General features: G+C 32.6%; 1 protein-coding gene across 1 annotated transcript in view; it reads left to right on the forward strand.

Moving 5' to 3' along the window:
- Positions 1 to 26486, forward strand: part of Sulf1 (Extracellular sulfatase Sulf1) — a 76474-nt gene that overhangs the window by 21826 nt on the left and 28162 nt on the right. Inside the window, exons 2-3 of the mRNA XM_089714434.1 lie at positions 16235 to 17040; positions 17431 to 17570. Coding sequence (XP_089570560.1) covers positions 16385 to 17040; positions 17431 to 17570 — 796 coding nt within the window. The 5' untranslated portion in view covers positions 16235 to 16384. The remainder of the gene's footprint in view (positions 1 to 16234; positions 17041 to 17430; positions 17571 to 26486) is intronic.

Below are 26486 nucleotides of genomic sequence, written 5' to 3' on the forward strand. Positions count from 1 at the left end.
CAAAATAGGGTTGGTTTACTCGCTGAGCGTTCTGATTGGCTAATAAAGGTTAGTCGACCAATCAAAACTCCCGCTACTTAACGAAATATGCACGATTGGGGAAAAAGGCTATAATATGCACTAACGCCGTAATTAGAGAGTTTTATGCATTTGCATATGCAAATATGCAAATGCATATACTTAATCCGATGTCTAATTATGACGATGATAATAGTTAAAGATTTTTATGCTATGATGCTTTGTAATTTGTTTGAAAAAATCTTCATAAGTAACACGTATTTTAGAAACCTGCAATGTTATTTAAATCCGCTAAATCTGATGGCTGATGCGTGAAGAAGGTGATGGCTTTGAATATTTTTGCACTATCAGCTGTATGACATCTATTAAAGGATAAGCTGGATGACTCTTATATTTGCTAGGTTAAAAATAAATTACTTTATTTATGAGCTTTATAGCTATGAAAGAGTGGAGGTATACTAAATGACTGAGCAATTTAATAAATAAATAATCTACCTTCTAGGTACTATTAGATGTGCATAACTACAACTTTCGAAATCACTCAAACATTTCATTTCTAGATAATGTATTAAATTTTGCATAAAAACTTCAAAATATAATTTTCCTCAATCATTAAGTATTTACAAATTATTTTTATTTCTACGATATTGGAGGAATGCTCATAAAGCTCCATTATCGACATATTTTCAACACGCAATATAATTAAACACAATTTACGATGTATTAAGTTAAACGTACCTATTTACATATTGCTTGGAATGTAGATTGTAGTTATCGCCAAACAGATGTTTTAAAATATTTTATCTATAACAATTTTGACCCGTCATTGACCGTGACGCTATAAATTTTGTGGAATAGAGGCTTTAAGGAATGTTAAGCCTGTTCAAATCAGGTGTGTCGGTTTCAAAACGTTGCAAACAGGTTGTATGCAAATATCTAACATAATCTAAATGTGATCTTTGCGGATATCATTGAAAGTAGTTGTACATAGTAATAAAATATTTCTTTTGCCGTGTTACACGATATATTCGAACCGTTATCTCAGTTTCCTTTCAAACATGTCTTTATAATTATTAGGTTTTAGGTAGGTAGGATTTTTATAAAATGTTTGTGTAAAATATTAATTTATGAATATACCTTAAGGGAAATCAAATAAGAAATGAAGTAATAATCGCTTCCATAATCAAAACAGTTTTTATACCTTTCTGAAAAACTTTGATTTCGATATTATGATTTTATTCATTCGGGGGTGCGATTTTATTTTTAAATGTTAATTACTTGTTTAAAGGTAAATAATATATAACCTATATAAATAAATAAGTAATAATCTTTATTGCACTGTTAAAATGGTACAAATGATATAATTGTAGAAATTGAGTAGGTAGGTAAGTAATTGCTTTTTGGATGTAGTTTACTAGATAACATTTGTATCTAATTTTGTATGAATATCGCTTTATAGCAAGATGAACGAATTAAGTAACTAGGTACCCAATTAAATGTCATTTTAAGGGGGAAAACAAATAAATGCAAATCGAAAGAACATTACTCTCAGTCTTGATTTAAGGAGACTATTCTTTCATTCTTATGGATAAAGTCACAGTATTACAATATAAAGTGCTTTAAGATCCTACGTTAGTTATTTATTGCAATAATTATTTTAAATACACTGTGGGTATATCATAGATCCATCCATTTACCATAATCTTGACAACATAATTCAACATTTAATAAATTATAACATAGTTTAATGGTTAATTATGAAGCTATTAAAACATGTGCCGTGTAGATGATAATTAATACATATAGCATTAGATAACACACAAATATAGACAATTAGACAATAAAGTAGGTAGGTAATTGTTAAATATCAAATAGCACAGAATAATAACTAGTAGCTAGCTACAAATAGTTAGAATTTCTGATCGAGAGTACCAAATTGTCCGTGTGATCTTCAATTGAATTATAAATTTCGTAAGGCTCCTCTAAAAAGACTTGACTGATCGCAGTCGGGTTGGTCGCGACGTGCATCACAATGCTCACAAATAGATGCTGATTTATTTGCTAACCATATAATCTTTTTAACAAAAAGGAAGTGGCCAGCTCGACGTCGTACTTCTTTTAAAACTGTAGGTATATATATTATATAGTAAGTATATGAAACGCAAATGTAAGAAATCTAAGTCTACGAAACGGTTTATCTTTAGTAAAACACATTATATGTAATAGTGTAGATAACCTTGTTGAACAGCTTTGACTTTACCCCTGAAATTATGTTTTAATTATTCTCAATGTTGATATTCTAGACTGACTAATGTCCGTAGGTACTTACATATATACATACATATATTATGAATGAGAAAATCAGTCCTTTGTACGATTTCATTCAAAGGCTGAATTCATTATCCTATTTCATGAAATTTGACAGGATACTACCTACTTGAATTTACATTACGAATGATTTTAAAATATTTTTTGCTTCTACCTTTTACACCATTTTTTGTATTGCTATAAAAATATTATTGCTATTTTAAGAAAATTAAAATATGTAAATAAATTTAATATAACTGATTCATAATTTTAGTATGTATTTATTAATGGAGGATTCACTATACCTTTAAACATTGCTCCCTATCTTCACAAATAACCTGATATAATATGTACTTACTTAAAATTCTGATAAATAATATGTCTCTTAAAAAGGAAGACCTTTTTAAGAGAATAAGGAATCTTCGTTCGTTGCTAAAGTTATTTTGTTATAACTGGAATGGTTTTGAAAGTTATATTAACATGCTTAAAACATATTTATGCCAAAATAGCCACCTTGAAAGCTTAGTAGCTACGAGACCTATTCATTTTGAAAGCTTAGGACTGGTACGGGATAATTAATAAGGTCCTGAAATATTTATTTTATTGTTGAATAAGTTCTAATACGGTTGAATGAATATTGCATGTACATATTCAAATTATTATTATGTACATATATCCAATATATATGTATATTACATATAGGTTAATAAAGGGTTACAGGCGGGCGAAAGCAAAGCTCTAGCGAATTTAATTATTAATGTGATTGGAATAATTAATTATGAACAAGATTAACAGCATATAATAACGTTTATTCTAAGAGAAAGTTAACCTATATTTACTGAGGGATTTGTGCAGCACATGCAGTTGATATAATCGATAATGGCGTATAGAAAAGCTCATTCACTGCCTTGTTGTGAGTCAATAGGCACTGATTGAAATTAAGAGATTAAGAACGAAAATACCTATGAAATTATTTTTTTTTATACATTACTGACTCGTCCAAAATTAAACTTATATTTTGCAATGTTCATACAAAGTGACTCGAACTTGAAATAGGTTTCAAAAGAGCATATAGATAATTATATAGAGAATAATACAAATGTTTAATAAATGCAGTCTCTAGTCTTCTACTAAAATAATTCTAGTAAATGAAAATGTTTCGATGAGCACTGTTGGTATTAATTGTTACAGCCTCAGTGGTATTTAAACTCCACTTCTGCTCCGCGGTTCGTGTCGATCCTAATTTAAAGATTTATTGTTTTAAGTAATACATTTATATTTCTGTGATGTTTTAGTTTGTTTAGGAAGAATGATAAAAACATTGTAAATGATTCTATAAATTCGACACTTAATAAGGGCGATAAAAGTTTATTGATCTGCATAATAAGAGATAAATAAGATTATTAAGATTGTTATAGACCGTTTGTATTCATAATTGCTTGTAAATGATGACGAGGGTTGGATCTGTTGCAGATTGCAGTTCTTCATTATTATTATGTAAATAATTTAAATTGTAGCTACCTTTATGTATTAACGAACGTATAAATTACGCTATCTACTAAAAATAGAAGATTATATTTCAATCAGGACCCTGACCCTTAGTAAAGAGTGCTTGGACCTAAAACAAACTTGGTATTCACAATCGAGATATGCCTAAACAGGTTTCTTTGTGGGCTCGACTCTCGATTCATGATTTTGCTTTCTATGAATAACACCTATAATAGCAACATTAACGACTTTTACAGCATAGCAACCAAATAGCAACACATATTTTATAGGCTTACACACATGTATATACATATAGGTGTGTAATATATACAGAGATATAGGTATATTAATATGAGTTGCGGAGATGTAATTGCATATTTCGTATTATGGTATTATGTTATTTAAACAAACATGCTAAAAGTAAGTAACTAACTAGGTACGTTTGTAAGAAAACTCATTGTATCCTAGAAAAATATGTTCCAATATTTTTTATGACTTTGACAATCAAAAGCGTGACTACCTACTACAAACAAGAAAAAAATATTTTATTTTAGCAATCTATAGGAATTAAACTAGGACCTACCTGAATTTACCTGATGTTTTTTTTATAGCAGCACAGAATTGTCATTATTATTACGAAGTTATGAAATCTTCAAAAAAACTTGCATTATTATATGCGTCGATTTAAGGTATCGAGTATCGACAGTGCTGACAGAATGCCTTATTTAAAGAGCTTAAAAAGTTTCAAGTTATTAAGGCACAGGTTATGTCTTAAAGATATTGAAGGAACATTTATAAAATGTCTCAACGAAATTATCGTTGGCATCCAAGACCGTTTAATTAGACGACAAGAGACGTCGACTGTCCGCTGAGAATAAAATACAGTCTTCGCTGATTATGCTGGTATCAGTTTTCTTATTGGACAGTTTAATACGTGCTTGCAAGGCTAGGGTGGCATTTACGGTTTATTAAGCAAATGTTAATTTAACATAGCTTTTGACACTAGTTTTTAAGAAAAAAAAAATAATTTTTTGCAATGTCATGTCAATTTTAAATTAAAATAAAACACTATTTATATATAAACTTATTATTTGAAACATTAAACTTAGTTATAATTATGAATATATATAAATTATAAATAGTGTTTTATTTTAATTTAAAATTGCGATATAGCAAAAAATTATGAATTTAAATTCATAATTTTTTGCAATGTCATGTCAATTTTAAATTAAAATAAAACACTATTTATATATAAACTTATTATTTGAAACATATAAACTTAGTTATAATTATGAAACGGTAAACTACAGCTAAGTACTGGGTAAATGTATAAGTCGCACACATAATGTAAAATACATAATATTTTGGGTTGAAATACGATGCCAGCATATTTAAATAAAGTATCCTTATTTGTAAGGATTCGAGACCACCCTTCGCGAAATTTAAGACCATATAAAATATCATATTCAAACAGCATACTATTACTGAGAAGTGAGAAACCATCAAGTAGACATATTTATAACCAAGAATAATTATTATCACTGTTTATTTTTCTACACTGTGTAATGTCAAAAACTGCATCATAATAAATTACGTGGGTAAGATATTAATTCTAGCACAATTATAATTTTCTCCATTTTCCGCGCAAACATCCGTTTATCTTCTAAAATGGGTAATTCATTATGACCTTTTAATTTATAAGCAAAGCTGTTCCAAGTTCTAACTCGTCTATATTGATTACCTATTTTTTATTAAAATATGTGTATTTTGCTCTTTTGATTGTCTAAGCCAGCACAAAATTAAAACTTAAAAGCGATATTAGTTTTAAAAGATTTATTAAGTATTTAGCATAGTTTTTATATGCTTATTATATGTATATTGTATTTTAATTCTTCAAATTCAATTTGGGTATCAAATAATCTCAAAATAGACTTCTGTATTTTTCATTATACCTATTTTCATGTTCAATCGTCGATCATAATCTCAGTATAAATTAAAAGATCGTCTATTAAACGTTTAAGAGAAGAAATGAGTTTGAAGAGTAATATGAGTGGAAAAGTGACCTGTGATTTATTATAATAACTTAGCATTCTTGTTATAAATTGAATAGTTTAAATATGTACTTATTCACGTCAGTCTTAAATAGGAGACTGAATTATTCATAACTCTCCATTCCCTATTGTGAAGGTTGGTAATAATTTCTTGAGCTTAGAAACATATTGTTGGCGTAAACTTGGCAACATTTCTCAATGCTAATGACATCGTGTGAATAGAAAATGTTTTGACTTCTAGATGCATCCCAAACTTTTTTGGTTCAGAATTTGTATACTCAAATTATTCAAGTATTTTCACCTACTATAATAGAAGCAGTAGGTAGTATATAGGTATTTCTATATTTTTTAATTATCAACTATTTTATATAAAAGACAATAATTTTGTATTTGAAATTGTTCGGAATGCAAATTGAAGGCGAAATTATGTAGATATGTTAATTATTCGTTGATATTCTAATATACAATTCATGGATTCAAGACGAATAAATTCATAAATGAGTAGATAAAATGGTAAATAATATGATAAATATTTCTCCATATTTTTTACAGCCGGTTGCCACCGGACGCCGAGATAAGCTGTTGGTCTCGTAATAATCTGCATGGGCGGTGATGTTGATCTTTTCTTGTTAGTTTCCACGCTGTCTCTATTGTGCGTTGTGAATTCTGCTACAAACTTCAGATAACTGAGAGTTGGCCCCATAGAAATCTAAATAACAAGACACATAGAAGTGCTATAATGTCATAATTCGTATGAAAACCGCTGTCGCCAAAATCAACACATTTAAATCGATAGCTAAATAGTACACACAAGTAAACTATGCCTTTTATTGGACAGCTTGATTTTAGTGAAAACTAACTTAAATATTAAATTAAGCTTTTTAATATGTATCCTAACGTACGAATTTACGGTTTCTTTTAGAATAACATCCCTAAGTATATGAGACGTTTTGTTTATTTTTGCTCCAATACGCAAAAATTCGGCTTTTCTACAACAGAGGTTGTCAATTTTCAATAGATATAACTTTGAACATAAACTCATAGAAATAAGGTTGAAATTTGTGTTAAACGTGATAATAAGAATGGTCGACTGTGTCATTCATTGTTATTTCGATTACTATGGTGACACTCGTAATACTTGAAAATATTCTGTAATTTTAAGGAAAAACGGCAATATTTATAAACAAAAATACTTACCGGTGAAATTTTATTCCTTTATTAGTACATATAATTACAATTTATGGAAGAATTTCCGCACTGGGAAATGCTGTAACACACCATGTTTACTCACGCACGTGTCAGGAACAACTGAACAAGCGACGAACAGACTTGTGGCATGGTAACCACCTGAGCGGCGACAATGTCACGCGCGCTTACCACTTCTATTGCCTTGTTATTTAGATTTCTATGGTGGCCAAAACGTCTCATATGCTTAGGGATGTTATTCTTAAATAAACCGTAAATTCGTGCGTTAGGATACATATTAAAAAGCTTAATTTAATATTTAAGTTAGTTTTCACTAAAATCAAGCTGTCCAATAAAAGGCATAGCTTACTTGTGTGTACTGTTTAGCTATCGGTTTAAATGTGTTGATTTTGGCGACAGCGGTTTTCATACGAATTATGACATTGTAGCACTTCTGTGTGTCTTGTTATTTAGATTTCTATGGGTTGGCCCTTATCGAAGCGTATTTTAAATTTTAAAATTTTCTGTGTTAGGTATTTTAGTTTGACTCTTATTTATGCCCGATAGCTGGGTCCACACCGGCCGATCCACCGCGATCCGATCGCGCGCGGCAGGCGCGCGATCCAAAGATGCGGGCGGTGTGGACGTGCCGCGCGCGATCCATGCACGCGTTTTGCCGCGCGCGATCCCTACCTCGTGCGATCCGTTAGCGGGCGGTTTTTGTACCCGCTTCAAAGGTGCCTCAGTTGCGTGATGCGCGCGGTGTGGACGGTTGTGTTGGATCGCGCGATCCACCTCACCATGGACATCTCAGAAAGTCGAATATTTCAAATTGAATAGCATTCATTCTTGCAAAATTGTGTTCCACTTCATCTGAAACTAACTCTGCGTACAGCTGAGTCCCAGATTCCAATCGATTTTTGTAAAGTTGTTTCACCCAAAACCGTCGATTTCTTTTTTTTTATTTTTTGCGCAAACATTTCAGTATAATAAAAGTTACTGCTGCAACGGCAAGACGCCGCCGTTGAACGTGTGACTCCATATTATCGTACAAGAGTTAGACTGGCTGAATCACGGATCGCCTTAGGATCACTTGGAGCGCATATTTTGGATCGCAATTTTTTAAGTGGATCGGCCTAACATGATCCACGATCCATGCTCCGCGATCCTGGATCGCGGATCGCGGGATCACTGGATCGGCCGGTGTGGACCCAGCTAATGGATTTCATATGGATCGCAATTGAAATACGTTGACCTGAGAATTCATGTGGTAGTCTTCTGAATTCTTCAATATTTAGAAATATTGCAAAAAGTTATCTATTTATAGTCAAATCGTATAAAGTATCGACTAATTTATTTAAATGCTCATTAATGTAAGCGTTTAAAACTAACATTTGAAAATGTCATTCCATCATCTCGACACTTCCTACTAGGTACTAGTTCATGCAGTATTTAATACATAAATAAAGTTGATTCCTAGAGTAATTTTGTAGCTGACATCAGACCGTATGCACATTTGAGTTCATCTAATATTAGCTAAATGTAGACGAGTAATTGTGTATTTCAGTGTTTTGACGACGCCAAGTCGGGAATCGAGACTGGCATATGGAACAACCGAACAATAGAAATAATGTTTGGTAGGGAACCGTAAGATGTATTTTATCCTTTCCTATTATTCATTTTTGTATTTTATGTATTCTATCTTCTATGATCTATATTATTATTTTATGTATTATATCAGCCACCCGCGTTACATGTATTTCTTCTTTATCTCTTACCTTGGGCAGCCTGGAAGAGATCGCTAGTAAGCGATAAGGCCGCCTAATGTACCTACCATATTAATCGTCTTTGTATAATTGTAAATATTACTTGGTGTGGTATATTAAATTGTTAAATAAATAAATAAATAAATAAGATTTGTAATGTTATTTCTATGTAAATACCTTAATATCTTAAATATTGGCAGATTCGAAAGTAATTTGGTGGAATACTTATATGTTTTTAAAATATCTTTATATAAAAGAAATTAAAACAAAATAGCTGCACATTGCTCTATCTAAATTACATAGGAATGGAATGATAAATACATATGTATAAATACAATAAATCATGAAAACGAACCAGGGATCTACAAATTGTACACGATATAATATTACTGGAATATTATTGTTTTGCGTTTGGCGAACATTTGTGCAGTGTTTATAGCGGCTGTCTACAACAATAACAAATCAAAGTGAGCCTTGGAGTCACGTGTTCGATCCAGAACATTTATCATATAAGTTCAATTATGACGCAAATTCGTTGGGAATACAGTTCTTTAATTTTATGTTGTGGAGTTTATATTATGTTTTCTATGAATTTAAAGCCAGAGTTAGCTTTAAGCCGAGATTTACTGATAAATTTATTTGATTTCTCAGTAATAGTTGGAAGGTTTACTTTATGAGTTTAGTCATTTATGGATAACGAGATCGTTAAAAATGTAACTGTTGACTCTTGTTATATTATGCATAGCAATAACATGAAAAGGGTCGTTATATACATATATCATATCAAAATAATAAACTTGCATGCTTTTTATAATTTTTATAAATGCATTGGTAAAAATCTTGTGTACCAAATAGATGCACTTTTTTAAAATGAGTGAGTATGAAGTTTATATATCACATTTTATAATTAAAAGTTTAAACTATTGCGAAAAAATAATTAATAATTATTAATTAGGTTAGAACAAACAATAGTGTCTATTAATGCATGATGTATTTTCGTCGGCCAATAAATTAAGAGCCAGGAACCGGCGCCATATGGCCCGACCTGCGTCTGCGCATAGATCCGTGGGAATCCGTTAAATGCGCAACCACATAGTTCTGTCAAGGTTTGTTTGGAATGTGTTAATTATGCAACAAAAACAGATATGATTTAGTCAGTTCGCTAAATTGCATGGATACGATACGGATTTTTCTATTTTTATAAATTCATCTACTAAGTCGTTGTACAAAGTACTTACTGACAGTCGATAAATAGTTTAATTAAAGAACTTTACTTACTCTTCTCCGCCTGTATTTCTGAAGTTTAAGTTAGGTATTAAGCCCTTTTTATTTAGCTTTTCTCTAGTCGAAGTCTGTTTAATGATATGGAAGTGATATAACTTTATCTTCGTAAACGTAATCCTCTAAAAAATTAAAAATAAACTTGCCTTGTAAACTAACTCTAAAACACGATCTAGTTGTAAAATTAAGCCCGCGGGTGCATTGAGTTTAAAACACCTCTAGCTTTTATTGTTCTAGAAATAGCTCTCAAAGACGGTCTTTGTAGCACTCCCAATTACTTTATTCTACAAGTTCAGTTGTATAAAGTGTAAAAAATGTATATGCATAATATAACCCTCTGTTATGTGAGCTACATAGGATATTATGAGTATACATAATACATAATAGGTTATATCAAATTATGATTACATGGCAATCATGGCAATTGGCATTTGTACAGTCGAGAACTTATTTGTATTTTTATTAAAAACTTATTTAAACAAATTTAATGAGTATCAATTCAAATAATTGTATCATTAAATCATATTAACTTATGTACTTCATTTAATCAGCCAATGCCTATTTCTAGTAATGCAACTTATAAATTTATTAAAGCTTAAGAACCCATATTTATCATAAGAAGGGCCTTGCCCTTAGTGACATTTAACATGCTATTAATATTACGTTTAAAGAGTCGTTACTGTTCTATAATCTTCCGGAGGTTTATTACAAGCTTATCACAGTGCAGACTTGTACGTAATCCTCTCTCTGGGCGTTAAATAATACTGACTTTAGGGCTGTCTAAGTTAGACGACGCTAATAATAGATATTTGATGGAAAATTCTGTTGTGTAATTGAACTAGCTTGAAACCATAGAAATCTAAATAGCAAGACACTAGAAGTCGTAATCGCGCGTGACCTTGTCGCCACTCAGGTGACTTTCACACCACCAGTGTGTTCGTCACTGTTCAGTTGCTCTGGAGACGTATGTGTGTAAACATGGTGTGTTTCAGCATTTCCCATTGCGGAAATTCTTCCACAAGTTGTAATTATACTAATAAAGGAATTATATTTCATCGGTAAATATTTTTTTTTAGAAGTAATGCCGTTTTTCCTAAAAATTATAGAATATTTACAAGTATTACGAGTGTCACCATAGTAATCGAAATAACAATGAATGACACAGTCGACCATTCTTATTATCACGTTTTTTCGTATTGGAGCAAAAAGAAACAAAACGTCTCATATACTTAAGGATATTATTCTAAAATAAACCATAAATTCGTGCGTTAGGATACATATTAAAAAGCTTAATTTAATATTTACGTTAGTTTTCACTAAAACCAAGCTGTCCAATAAAAGGCATAGTTTACTTACGTGGACTGTTTAGCCAAGAAGCTTATATCTAATACACTGGAGATTTCAGTATGAACATTAACTTGTAACAAGAAAATATGACGTTGAATGACGCCTGTATGTTTTTTTATCCCTTTCACACCTAACTTGGCAAGTTGGTGTGAAAGGAATAAAAAAACATACAGGCCTCATTCAAGGTCATATTTTCTTGTTACAAGTTAATGGTCATAGTGCAATCTCCAGTGTATTAGATATAAGCTTCTTGTGTTTAGCTATCGGTTTAAATGTGTTGAATTTGGCGACAGCGGTTTTCATACGAATTGTGACATTATAGCACTTCTATGTGTCTTGTTATTTAGATTTCTATGCTTGAAACTATTTAAGTGGAAATTTTATGAATTCTATTATTAGATATTGGGAATTTATGATGAAGCATAGGCTTCCATTGTACAATTACTAGATGAATTTAACAATCCAAAGACCAATTTGGCAATCGTGATACATGTTTAAGCTATTATTGATATTACAAAGAGCATCTGCATTATTATTATTTATTTATTTATTTATAACACTTTATTGCACAAACAAAATTAGGACAAAAATAACATTAAAATACAAAAGAAAGGCATAGTTTTTACAAGAGGTGGCCTTATTGATAAGCAGCAATCTCTACCAGGCAACCTGATGGGAAAGGAAATGTATGAAGTTAATGGGATTAGTATAGATGAATGTTATATACCTTGATTTTCTTATCTTTAAGTTTATCTAAAGCTTAGGTATATCGTAATATTGATCTAGCAAGTACCTACCAGCCCTTGCTGGAGGCAGGTTTGTACTTTGTACTTTCCATGCTCGTTTTGCATATACCTACCGTGTAAACCTCTTAACGAATTATTTACAGGACTAAGTATACTTTCGTATATATAGTACTTACTAAATTCTTTTTATTCTTTAACGAGAACAAATAAATTCCAAATTTAACATCAAAAAAATCGGATAAAACCAGTGAATAAGTTAATACCAGTTTGAATAAATTACTAGCTTGAAGAAGAGCTTTTGCTCTCATATAATATTACGTATAGGTACCTATAGGTACTTATGCCACTTCAAAAACAACACAATGTTATCCTGCAAAATGAGTGGCTTCTTGGTAACTTTCACCCTCAGCAATGAGCAAAGTGTCGTCTGCATAACAGATTACAGAGATGCTTCTCGGCAGATTCACTCGTAACACAGCATCATACGCGAAGTTCCACAGTATCGGGCCCAGTACCGACCCTTGAGGAACCCCGCAGCTTGTTCTTCTTCTGTGACTTTGTCCGCCTCTCATCACGTAGCAGATAAACCGGTCCCGAAGATAAGCGTCAACAGTTCTACGTAGATAGGTGGGCACGTTATGATGTGCAAGGCCGTCCTTTATCGCATCCCAGGGGAGCGAGTTAAAAGCATTTACAATATCAAGGCTTACAGCCAAAGCAACTTTCCCACTGTTAGTTGCGCGTTCTGCGATGCTGCGTACATGTAAAATTGCATCTACAGTTGAGCGTCGTCTGCGGAAACCAAACTGTCTATCCGAGAGATCCGGGCCAGAATCGCATAAATGTTCATAGAGACGGGCGGTACACAATGTTATCCTATGCAAATCACTTCTAGTAAATGTAATGAAAACAGTTTTCAATAGTCTTTTTAATCATATGCTATATACCGGCAATCAACAAAGATAAAAATGGCACACCAATCAATATAACTCGATGTAAAATGTATACATACGAGCAGTAAATGAATCAATAGTCGCTCTGCTTTCGCCCGCGTCTGAACTTTGATATTTGTCGAAAACATTATTCTTGTTTACAACACACGTCCCCATATTATTTATACACGATTCATAAATTGCATCGAGCATGACACGTTCCAAATAAGTAATTGCTCAGGAGAAATGAGTTTATGTATTTGTTTTTTATGCTTTGTCTAGTCTACACATACTGTAAACAAACAATTGGTCCTTTTAGACTTGATAAATGAGTTGATATTTGTAATTGAATTATTTCATAGATACCATAGAGCTATTTTAGCTCTATCCTTTTACAATATCTCATACCTGCCCTCTTGTCATACGCACACGTAGGTTATGTTAATACTATAGCTAGATTAATTTGTAACTTAATAATTTGGGCTATTAAAAATTAATAGCCGTAACCATGTGGGTTGACAAAATAATTACAGCTATTTAATTTTATGTAAATATCAATTAAGAGTTAACTTAATGTAATGTAACATGACCGTACCATTTCATTACGGCCATCGTAACTTCTCACTAATTCAATGTGTCACACGATGCGGTTGTATTAATCAACTTTACAGTCAATAGCACATTTAATAATAATTGAAATGTCAGATACAAATTACACTTTATAATAACAATAATGTTTTCAGTTTACACGAGCTCTATTTTAAATAACGTTAAGCTCGATCGGAACAACGAATTTATAGAAAATAGAGTCTTTAGAATTTTCATATTATTTGGTTGAATAGTTCTAGAAAATACTTCTTAATAACCTAACCTAACATAAGGATATTACATATTTAGTTTTAAAAATCGTGACCTAAATAACGTTCAAACCTACCTACCTACTGTAAAAAATATAACTTTTAAACTGACTGTATTTTCATTATGTTTTTTAAGCGCTGAAATGAACAATATTTCCCCTGAAAAATTTAATAAACCCAACCTCGAACAAATTGCACCGAAAGAAAGACAAGATAAGGGAATGTTTAATTATGGAATTATGTGAGCTCACGAAAGAAGAAACGTCTTGCACCCGCTATTTACATAGTCCTTAACGATTCCTTTGTTCTCACCTTTAAAATACTTAGGAGTCCGCTCGAGCATAAAATGTACAAGGTATTGTTAGGAGCGTGTTCGTGATGCGTAGCCTATGAAGCCAATCAGGCCCGTACTGTGGAACTTATTTTATTACAAGTAGAATAATACGCTAGCTTAATAGAGACCACAAAGTAGAGCAACAATTTGTTTTAAATGAATATAACATTTTATATCAACGTTCTGTTAAGTCTTCATAATCAGTATTGTAAGGATTCGTACGACGAAATTACATTAGCTGAAATGTATTTTAAATATATAACGGATACATAAAGTTACTAATTACCGCACATAGCATTCCCTCGATTCAAATATTAATGGAGGATAAAGTTTGGTTTCCAGAAATCGTTAAGGAGATTTACATAAAACTTCTTTGACAGCGGGCAAAACTTTGGAGAGCGGGTGATTAACTTCTAATTTATAATGATCATTAACATTGTTACAACCTAAGTTTCAGCAGAGAAGATTCATTTTAAAATTTGTATGTATATTTTCAAACGAATAAAAAATTATCATTTTTATGAATGTGACTTTACTTTTCCCGAATAAATTATTACTAGAACCAAAAAGTGCGCATCGAAGTCTGTTGCGAAACTATAGGTATGTTTATTTGGTCTAACGCTAGGAGTTATATTAGTATCTTTGGAAATAGGACGTGCCAATATCGTCTAAACATTAGGCGGGAATACATAAATAACAATTTCGCAGCACGTTGGTTATATTTGTTTATACTTTCAGAGAAAGTGCCTGAAGCCATAACTGTTTTTGTTAGCGTAAAGTTACTTTGAGTTAAAATTACGCATTTTGATCTAATTCAACGAGGTTTACGAGATATGCGTGCTTTCACCGCACAAACATAGAAATCTACGCAGCTGTTATGATTTTACACATGAATTGGTAAAGCCAAGATAAATATAGGTACTCTTGTTGAAAATGCAATAACTGCTTTATCTTTTTATTTTAATTGTACCCACTAAAAAGGCTTGTCCAAAATATACAATATGTCCAAAGCACATCTAAGGTCAAAACATTAAATTTAATAACACCACTGGGTGAGTCATTTTGCAGTCATTTACAGAGACTGAATGTAATTTCATTAATAGACGTATAAATTAGGATTTATTTATGACAATAATTGACCATACTGGTTTACAATCATTGCAGCAATTTAAGATGATGAACGAAACTGCGTTTCAATTTCAAATAAATAAATGCGTTTTAAATCAATTGGAGGTCACGCTAGACGAACTAGCAGTGCAATCTATCTCGTTGTCCCTTATTTATCAAAGGTGGTTATGAAACATACACATTTGTTTCATCTGCAAAAAGGACATTATACATAAATTCTCGTATTATTTTGTATTTATATCATACATTGTAAGCAATAATGCAAAGCAACGGTATTTTTATTGATCAAAATTACTTACCTATACCTATTAAAAAAGATACATAAAAGAATTTAAAATTTAAAACGGTATTTTATAGTTATTTGGCGACGATACAACATAATATGTATTATAAAATAGCAAAGTAATTTCGAGATCGGGAAAATAGTAGTAATATCAATAGTTTGTATACAGATATCCTGTAATACATATCTATGAAACTTGTAGAGTAAGAGCACGAGGCCGAGGCCAAAACGCTTGTACGATTTAAAAATTAAGCAAAGATGCTACCTAACTCATTTCTAAGCAATACAGGAAAATATTTACTTTCTCAAAGATGTAATTTTCTTAAAAGCAATTCGACATAGACCCTTCTACGTAGTTATATAACTGGCTTGCTTTTCATTCACGTAAGTTACTCGTCGAATAATTTGGGACGAAATAGCGTATGAACTTATTTCAGATTGAAATACTTAACCTAATTAAATTGCATTTGAGTGTTACAAATTTACTAAAAAAACATTTTCTTTGTTACAGGTAGCGACCCAAAATGGCACTACGATTTAAGCTATGCTATTGGTACTTTCAATCTATAACAACCTGAAGGTTTTTTTATTGAAAAACAAAATATAAATATCACAGGAATACTCTCAGTATTTGTGTAAAATTTAACGCATTGAATCAAATATGAATTTGAAAATAATATCACTCCTTCTTACATGGAATTTTTTAATAATTTCCGCAAAGAGAGACTCGTTTGAGGATGATGACTCGTTACGGGCCAGAGAGCTAAGAAATAAGGAAAATAATAGGAATAGAACTACCTTTAATGGTACATTAACAGACTTGCCAGAGAGACGAAATTTGAGGCACCGGAACAGCTCAAGGTATCGCGGTGACCGACGCAGATTTTGGGAAAGAGAACATGAAGTGAGACGTGACCGACGGAGAGGATCTGAATCGTCTGAAGAATCTTTAAATAGAACGAATCCTTTTAAAAATGATAAATCCAGGAAAGATAAGCATACAAAAGGTACTACTGAAAAATCATATGAGAGAAGGAAACAGGCGCAGAACAAACCTCCGGAAAGATCTTCAGCACCTATAAGAGAAAACACAACACGATTCAAGTCTAAAGCGGCTAACAAATGGCAAACTGGTGGATTCATTCCGTACCCGCAGCCACGCGAGAAGAAGCCTAATATCATTTTAATTCTGACAGATGATCAAGACGTTGAACTGGGCAGTTTAAATTTTATGCCGCGTACAATGAAAGCAATAAGAAGTGCCGGTGCGGAGTTTCGTCACGCCTACACTACTACGCCAATGTGCTGTCCCTCACGGTACGTTTATTTTTTATCCAGTAGGTGTATTTATATATTTCCATCGCAAATGTATTTATTTATTTATTTATTTATTTAACAATTTAATATACCACACCAAGTAATATTTACAATTATACAAAGACGATTAATATGGTAGGTACATTAGGCGGCCTTATCGCTTACTAGCGATCTCTTCCAGGCTGCCCAAGGTAAGGGATAAAGAAGAAACGTACATGTTTATATTGGCAATAAGAATATTAGTATCTTTGAAATATGTATTACAACAATAAAAATATCATGACTTTAATTGCTAATTAATAATTATTTTCTTCGTGGGGTAGAGCAGGTATTTGGGTCTGATTTTAAATACTAAGATATTATATTCATTTATTTTTTCTTTTTTATCAGGAGTTCACTGCTCACCGGAGTGTACGTGCACAACCACAACGTGTTTACAAATAATGACAACTGCTCTTCCCCGATGTGGCAGGCCAAGCACGAAACTAATACATTTGCTACATATCTTTCAAACGCTGGATATCGTACTGGTAAGTTTCATTATCCTTTGTATATAAAATGTACATAAACAAGTTTGACGTCGAATTTAATATATGGAAAGTATGAACTGTGTCACTTTATAAGAATCAGGAGAGAAACAGTAGTCCCTAATGGCGCTATGGTAACATAAAAACACATATAAAAACCACGTGTATTTTCAGTATACACAACCCGTAAGTCCTCACCTCTCATAAATGTGTCGGATCTATTCCAGTAAGTGTTGTTTGTAATGTTTTATTTTCTAACGTGAAGATTGAAGGCTGACAACATAAATAATCCTTTGAAGTTTTGTCAAGCTATATATAAATTGTAAGTTTCAGGATGAAGAGCTACTGACAGATTTTACGGTTTTACCGATGTTTAACTGCTTTCGTGATATTTAAATGTACCTAGAGATAGTCGAGCCGGTAGGGAAAAGTAATTTATACTTGCAACTAAAAGAGGAGGGGCTACCTGTTATTAAATAAGTGCTTAACATGTATGTTTTACTATCAAAAAGCATGTAGCTGAGTCACTACATGGTTCCCTTTATCTCTACTATGTACATTTTACGTAACACGTGCAATAGACTTAAACATCCGTATACATTTATGGTCTATAAATTGTTTTAAAAGCGTGAAATCTTATATGGTATTATCCTTGTAATATGTTGTTACATTGATTCTGATTATCAATAGAGTCGTTGCTTGTAAGCATTCGATATACCACGGACATGTATCAAGATAGACTAAGCGAGTGTATGTACTTCCCGTGTCCAAACTATGTTATTGAAACTTACTTGACGCTGGCCTACACTCAGTCCGCGCTTGCAGTTCGCCAAGGAAAGACGTGAAGCTGAATAAAGTAAAATGCCGAATTGCGCCGTTATAAACTGTAGAAACTCCACAGCTGTGAGTGGCCGAGTTAGCAGAGATGTTTCCTTCCACCGGTAAGTAATTTTCTAATCAGAATATGCACTATTTATTTTAAAATCAAATAAAGAATATCTGTGGAAAACGATCGTGACAAACACGGATACCAAATCATACGAAATGATTCGAAATACATTGCGGCTTTTACTTGGCACGGTAAAGATCGCGTCGTATGATAACAAGCAATGAATAGCGTCTTCTCATTTTTCTGTTCTCATTTTTCTGTCCAATTTTGTGGTTAGTGATGTTCATTTGATGCAACAGTTCTCGATTCTAATCGATTTTATAATCGAACAGAAAAATGATAATTTGTAGGAGCAATTTTTCAGAAAAAAAGGCATAGATTTTTTTTGTCATTTAATACGACTTGACCTAGAACTTTTAAGTATTTTAATACAAAGGTACTAAAAATAAATATTATGACATGGACGCCATTAGTTAAAGTGTCATCTTGGGAGTTTTTTAAAAAAACTCCTTATTGCTTAGACTATGTTTGTTTTTTCAGTTTTCCAAGTAACCCGAACATAAAAGGAAAATGGATCGATGCAACGGGACATAAAGATTGATTGATTGACAGTTTCATTACTTTCTTTCGATGGCCTCTCTAGTACGTAGTACATGGTAACTCAATGGGCATATGTAAGAAAAAGCTAAAACACATTAGTGTACTTGTTAGAATATTAAAAGGTTTATAACTTTATTTTATCATCCCTCTGTCTATGGTAATTATCATTTTTCTGTCTTGAATCGATTTAGTAATCGATTACGATTCATTTATTTGACTACCTCTTAGACATAGATCTAGTTTGATCTGATTTCTTTCGATTTACTTCGATGGGATAGGACGATACTAGAATCGCCGCGCGAGTGGCGGCCTAATCGATTTAGCGTAAAATGAAATTAACATCACTAAAAAGCGCTCGTGACGTCATAACGCGTCAAGGTCAGTACAAAAAATATGACACGCTTGGTTTTCATACAGATCGCGGTACTTGCGTTGTCTACTTAAATATACATGTCTGTGCGATATACGATACTGACAGCACCTGAGAATGCTTCACTAAAGCATAACATGTTACATTCCAATCTGCCAGTGGAATGTAACACCTTTATAGCAAATCATTTTGTAACATTTTATTGCTTATTAATTTGGGATATAAGGTTTTACGACCTCTTCTATGTTAATGTCAACTTTATTCGTGTGAATGATTTACTATGGAATATTATACATCCAAAATTTTATAATGCTAAATTATTAAATTTAACGAGAATACATTTAATAAGATTTATGTTCGATGTTTTCAATATTTTATACAATTTTATTTCCTTTCAGGGAATTTTATTTCCTTTCAGGATTGATAACTCTCTTAAATATTATATTGAAACAAGTATTATAATATCTTACGCTTTGTACAACATTCCTTACATTGGGAATCGCACAAAAACATACCAGATGATTTCTTTTTGCATTGCAAGCAAGTTTATGACGAATACTGTGTCAGCATACCCATATTAATAAAAAAGTAATTGCTTTTTTGCCAACATTTCTAGCAAGGGAGAGCTGTTTTTTAATGTCATTATTACGCTATAAGTTATAGGCACTGAAATCTTCGTATCCTTTGAGTATCTACTTTATATACGAGAATCTTCCTAAACTATAATAAAAAGCCTTAGACGAGAAGTAGTGCCCCAAGATAAAATGTTTGTGTTAATGATGCAATAATATATACAACTTTCTGGGGAAATAAGTAAATTTGTCTCAAATTCTCTTTTGACACCGAACCAACCTCGAGATAGAAATGCAAAACTTGTATTGCAATTCAATGGCACATTATTCCGGCTATTCCAGTAAGACGATACGCTATCGATTTATGTTCGCAATCTAAGAAATAGAAAACCGTAAACACTATCAAATGCACAACAATAAAACTGAGTGCAAAGAGACACATAATCTTTACGCTTGTCCGATTGTTATCTAATCCTGGCGCATTACAAAGGCCCATAAGTCAATAGCGCGATTGTACCCGACAGTAGTCTAGATTTGTTTTAAATATCATCATAGGTTGGGCGTGGGCGCACGTGGGTCGCCGGACGCTGGCCATTTGGTCACATCACACTTGCGATACCTACTGTTGCCGTCACGAATGAATAAATTCAGATAGAAATGTCCTTGCCGGTATTTGGGGTGACCGATAGACCATCCGGCGAAGACATTATGAATAGTCGTGATTTGGACCTAACGGAAGGAATCACTTGCAATGAACGTTGCGATTTATTGGAGGGTTATTGTTTAAATTGATAAAGGAATTTATGGCACGCGACGAATAGTTTTGGACCCATTGCAGTCTGTACATAAGTGACGCAAACTCGAGCGGTGAACTGTAATATCATGGTAATATCCTTAGTTACTTTAGTGTAGTTTTGTATGAACTTTTACCTAGTATTTGTAGTATTGAGCTTCTCTCGTGTTTTATTGTTCATTCCAGTGCAATTTAAATAAGTGCCCTATGTGACAAGCAGCACGTGTCGACGATTTATCACTGTGCCGTTAAAGAGTCCATTTAGTTGGTAAATTTATGTTCCAAACGAGCTATAATAAATTCGCCCTGTGCTTTCCCTTCCGCACGGGCATGTGGGCGAAGGGTACGCCTACACATGAGGGAAGACCAGTATTTTAGATTCTTTGCTCAATCTAATCACATAGATTGCTGCTTCCGTTAACTGATGAAAGTGTGTGGGTCGCTGTTTATAGAGCTTGTTGGTTTTCTTCAAGTGTAGAGCTCGGAGGAGAGATTCAAATTTGTACTATGGCATATTTGAATTGAAATACTTCGTTAAAAATACGGATATTAATATCGGGACCAATAATTAATATTCAGAATAAACCTGCGTGTTTCAGAATAATTTGATATATGTATAAAACCAAAATACTCACCGCGTCATAGTGTAATAAATAATAAGGATGTTATTAGCATTTATACAATAATAAGTTGTAACATTTCAATTAAATATAATAATGTTTCATTTTAATTACTGGACCAAGGTTCAAAACATAAAGTTCATATTTGTAAAGACGGCTAGTTATTTACGTTGCATTGTCTTGAATTGGCTAGAAACAGTTAACCTTTTACATATTACCTGCGCAATGTGTAATTAACACGGCTAAGGAAAATACCTTCAAGTAATTTTCAACCTAGCGTACAACTATTCATATTTTAAAAAAAGTAACGTATGAAGAAAATTAAACGTTATTCATTATTATAAGAATATAGTGATTATAGCCATGTGACGTTCTAATAAGCAAGTTAGAATGGAATTTTTTATAAATTGTGGCCAATCCAACAAATCTATTTATGTTGAATTTTTTATTGATATGTACCTATTGTTTACAAACATATTAACATAAAAGAAAATAAATAGCTGCTAGATAAATAAAGAGTTAATTTTAACAAAAGAGCATCATACCATAACGGTAATAAAATGCTCAGCGATTGTAGTAGGTTTAATTATGCAAAATTATCCTACTAAGGTACAGTTTGTCGTCAAGCTCCACTGGGAAAGGGAATGGGTCCTTAATGTGCCTTTGTGTTATTCAGGGGTCAGGCACACCTTTTAACGATAGCATCTCAACTCTCAAGTAAATATACGACGGATTTCCCTGGTCTTTGACTTGGATAAGTCAAAGAAGCTCTTAACTACTGTTACACAGCTACAAAGTTCTGTAATTTTAATAAATATGCGGTACCAACTGATGGTTTTAAATTATTATTCAAAAGGGATGTCTTTCAACATCACATTGCATCAGATCCAGAAATATAATTACCAACTACGAATAAATTCTCATACCTACTATTAATAAGGGGTAAAAAATTAAATGTGGGTAATGTGATGTAATAAAATATTGTAAATTTATTGATAAATAAATGAAGACATGTGTCATTATGTAAATGGTATTGAAACAGTATACGTTGTTGTAAACTTGTATGCGTGGGCGCCGACGACGCCGTGCTGTCTAGTCGTTTGCAATCTGAATAAAGTTTATACAATATAAATAGAAAGCTCATCTACTACTTAGCCTACGTTTGTTTTAAGATATTGTTCGGCCGGTGATTCAGTAGAACTGTATATAAATATATTGCTGCAATCGTATATTTATTAGTTGAGTGTTAAACATTTTTGGACTTGTGAATGGTGAATCCGAAGAAATATTATATAATATGTAGGTATTTATGTATGTCAATTGGAGATAGAAATTAAGAGATGGAAGATGGAACTTGCTGAAAACAGCAATCACCTAGGCCTAGGGTATAAATCGACCCTGAGTCAAGTTTTACTTATATCAGTAGGTAGTACCACCTATACAGGATATAATATTAATTTGCTTCAGTTTACCCCCTTTTCACCTACAATGTCCGTGATAGACCTCGTACAGGTACCATATATGTACTTGTATTGTAAATTTGTAGTCTACATATTGCTCACATTCCTCGATCAAAGCAAACATCTCAAGTTCGTATAAACAACGTAACCTGCACAAACTAATGTGCATCACAAAGTTAATAAAGATCTAAATGCAGGCTGCTCTATAAACTAGGGAGGTAGACTTGATCCTCTCCGAAGTAAATATTTGTTCTGGCAATACAAATACCGCAGGCCGTTCGTGCAACATAGGTACTTCTTAGCAGACGGCCCGGGAGCTACCTAGTTGAAGTAAATATTTTAACGATATGATAAACTTCTAAGAACTTTTTGAGAACTTATGTATAAATAAATACATTTATTTCCATACATTTTGGTTTATGGCAAACTAGATTTCCGCCCGCGGCTTCGCCCGCGTTTGCAAAGGAAAACCCGCATAGTTCCCGTTCCCGTGGGATTTCCGGGATAAAAACTATCCTATGTGTTAATCCAAGTTACCCTCTATATGTGTGCTAAATTTCATTGTAATCGGTTCAGTAGTTTTTACGTGAAAGAGTAACAAACATCCATACATCCATATCTACATCCTTACAAACTTTCGCCTTTATAATATATATATTAGATATTAGATAAATGTAATGATTCTATCAATCATTTAGTTGATCAGCTGTTGGTTTCTGAAATAAATTCAAAAAACACCCAAGAAAATTTGATCTTTGGTGGACAGGTATCCACTATTCACAAAGATAGGTAGATATCCTATTCTTAAAGACAGGTGGATTTGTTTTCACTGAATCTTGCATAATAACAAAAGGTTTCTTTTATCTAAATTCTATATTGTATTTAGAAAACGTTTTCTCAATGAACCTCTCCCTGGAATAATCTTGATAGAGTTATTTTTAGTATTCATATTGTATAAATAGGTAATATAGCAATCATGTAAATAAGTACAATACATTTTGGTAAAAGTATGTGCATGTTAACAAATTCATTTTCATCAAGCTTCACGTCGAGATATAATCAAATCAAAGTACAATGTTGACCTCGCATGATGCATGTCACTCCGCCGCAAGTGTCCATTACTATTAATACGCCAACAATATATGGCGGATAATAAGGCATGACGTGTGCTAATACGCAATGAACATTTATGTTATATTGTGAACAATTTTAGGTATTAAATCATGTAGCAAGCACTCGCTATAATAAAACTCTCGCTTCCTTTCATTTTGCTAAACTACAAAAGAGAGATTTACGGCATATTACCTAGGATTCTTAAATTATTATATTTAAAAGCATTTAAGTCTTCATTTACATATGTTTTATTGCTGATAAATGTAAGATACCTACTCTCAAAAAGACTGCAATTAGACTATATATACTAGATTAATTGTATATTACGATTACAATTACAACATGCACACTTTCGTTAAAACTTCTTTCTTCTATTATTTATCTAATATCTTCTAATTTATTTTCTAATATACTAATATTATAAAGAGGAAAGGTTTGATTTTTTGTTTGTTTGTTTGTATGAATTGAATAGGCTCCGAAACTACTTGGCAGATTTGAAAAATTCTTTCACTGTTGGAAAGCTACATCATTTCTGAGTGACATAGGCTAGGTTTTATCCCGGAAATCCCACGGGAACGGGAACTATGCGGGTTTTTTTTTGAAAACGCGGGCGAAGCCGCGGGCGGAAAGCTAGTGTTATATACAATAATAATATGTCTATACTAATCTATACTAATATTATAAAGAGGAAAGGTTTGATTTTTTGTTTGTTTGTTTGTATGAATTGAATAGGCTCCGAAACTACTTGGCAGATTTGAAAAATTCTTTCACTGTTGGAAAGCTACATCATTTCTGAGTGACATAGGCTAGGTTTTATCCCGGAAATCCCACGGGAACGGGAACTATGCGGGTTTTTTTTTGAAAACGCGGGCGAAGCCGCGGGCGGAAAGCTAGTATATTATAAAGGCGAAAGTTTGTAAGGATGTATGGATGTATGGATGTATGGATGTTTGTTACTCTTTCACGTAAAAACTACTGAACCGATTACAATGAAATTTAGCACACATATAGAGGGTAACTTGGATTAACACATAGGATAGTTTTTATCCCGGAAATCCCACGGGAACGGGAACTATGCGGGTTTTCCTTTGCAAACGCGGGCGAAGCCGCGGGCGGAAATCTAGTCTTAATTATAAAGAAATACACTTTTGTTTTTATAACCAGAAATGTCCAACTGTCTTAAATCACAGCAGTCAACATAACAGCATTTTATTGCCCTCAAAACACATAGTAACAAAAGCTCATAAGGTCAAACATTAAAGGCTATTAGAAGACCAAACCGCTTTCTCTGTCATACCAGTAAAGCAGCCTTGACGTGAAAGCATTTAAATATAACATCTACTTTAGTAAGCGGTTACTGATAGCAAGTACGTTCGACCCTGATAAGCGTTTGAGTATAACTTTGTAGATATGGTAATGGTTTAGGGTTGATATGTATATGAACAAGTATGCAATCTAGATGTCCATTCCATATACTTTCGTGGATAGGCGGGTCTGTTGATCTTATCGAATATTCATCTGAATTCTCAGAAGAATTATAAAATCTAAGCCTGTTTACGATTTTTTATATAATACATACCGTCATCTTATAAACATGTTTCCCTATATACAACAATAGATATTGTATACAGTATACCTAACACTAGCATAAACCTACAATTATAAGATATATATAAAAAAAAAATTTCCTTAAGAAATATCCATAGAACTCAAATCTTGATTTGTTAAGCTCTAAACTATAAGACAAACATTTTGTAATAGCTGATTTGTAAATGTTGCGTAGTGGCCCTGCGGAAAGGTTGTAGGCGAATAGGTCACATATCGATCATTAGGAATTCCTATTAAAATCTCGCTTCTTAAAGAATTGAAGATAAGACTCAGCTAATAAAATATATTGTATATGGGCATACATTAAAACACCTTAAGATATAGGTAGGTATTCGTATAGGAGCTACCAACGTTGACAAGAGAGCATTTTAGTATAGTTGGTTCTTTGATATACTGTTCCTCTTGCTATTTCGGTTAGAGTCCGGGCTGTCTGGCTGGTCGCAGTGGTTGCGTTTATTAGTGCGCATCTTATCTGCACAGGAAAATATCCTTAATTTAAAGTCATTTTTTAACGCGTAATTTTTAATATTTTGCCTTTAGATAGATCCATGAGACATAATTTTTTTATTGCAAGACGTTTTTTTCGTTGTTAAATAGGTGCCAGACGCAATTTTTTATTTCAAAATCATTAAAATGTCATCGAAATAAGTGAAATTCCATCAACATGAGTCCCCGTGAAGGATATACTATGTATAATATTCATTTTACTATTTACAATTTTTTAGCAACAATCTACCATGGTGCCTCCTTTTCCCAACAAACCTCAAATAGGACGTTAATGTTAACTTGATAAAAACCAAATATCATCAAATTCATATTAATACTCAAAAGTGTAACAAATATGAAACCATCTATTAAAAATATTAGTTTACTAATTATTCAATATAAGTATTA

The sequence above is a fragment of the Colias philodice genome, chromosome 3, assembly GCF_061535455.1.
Source record: "Colias philodice isolate Cphi_HAF_F1 chromosome 3, ilColPhil1 Martin Lab GWU primary, whole genome shotgun sequence".
NCBI lineage: Eukaryota > Metazoa > Arthropoda > Insecta > Lepidoptera > Pieridae > Colias > Colias philodice.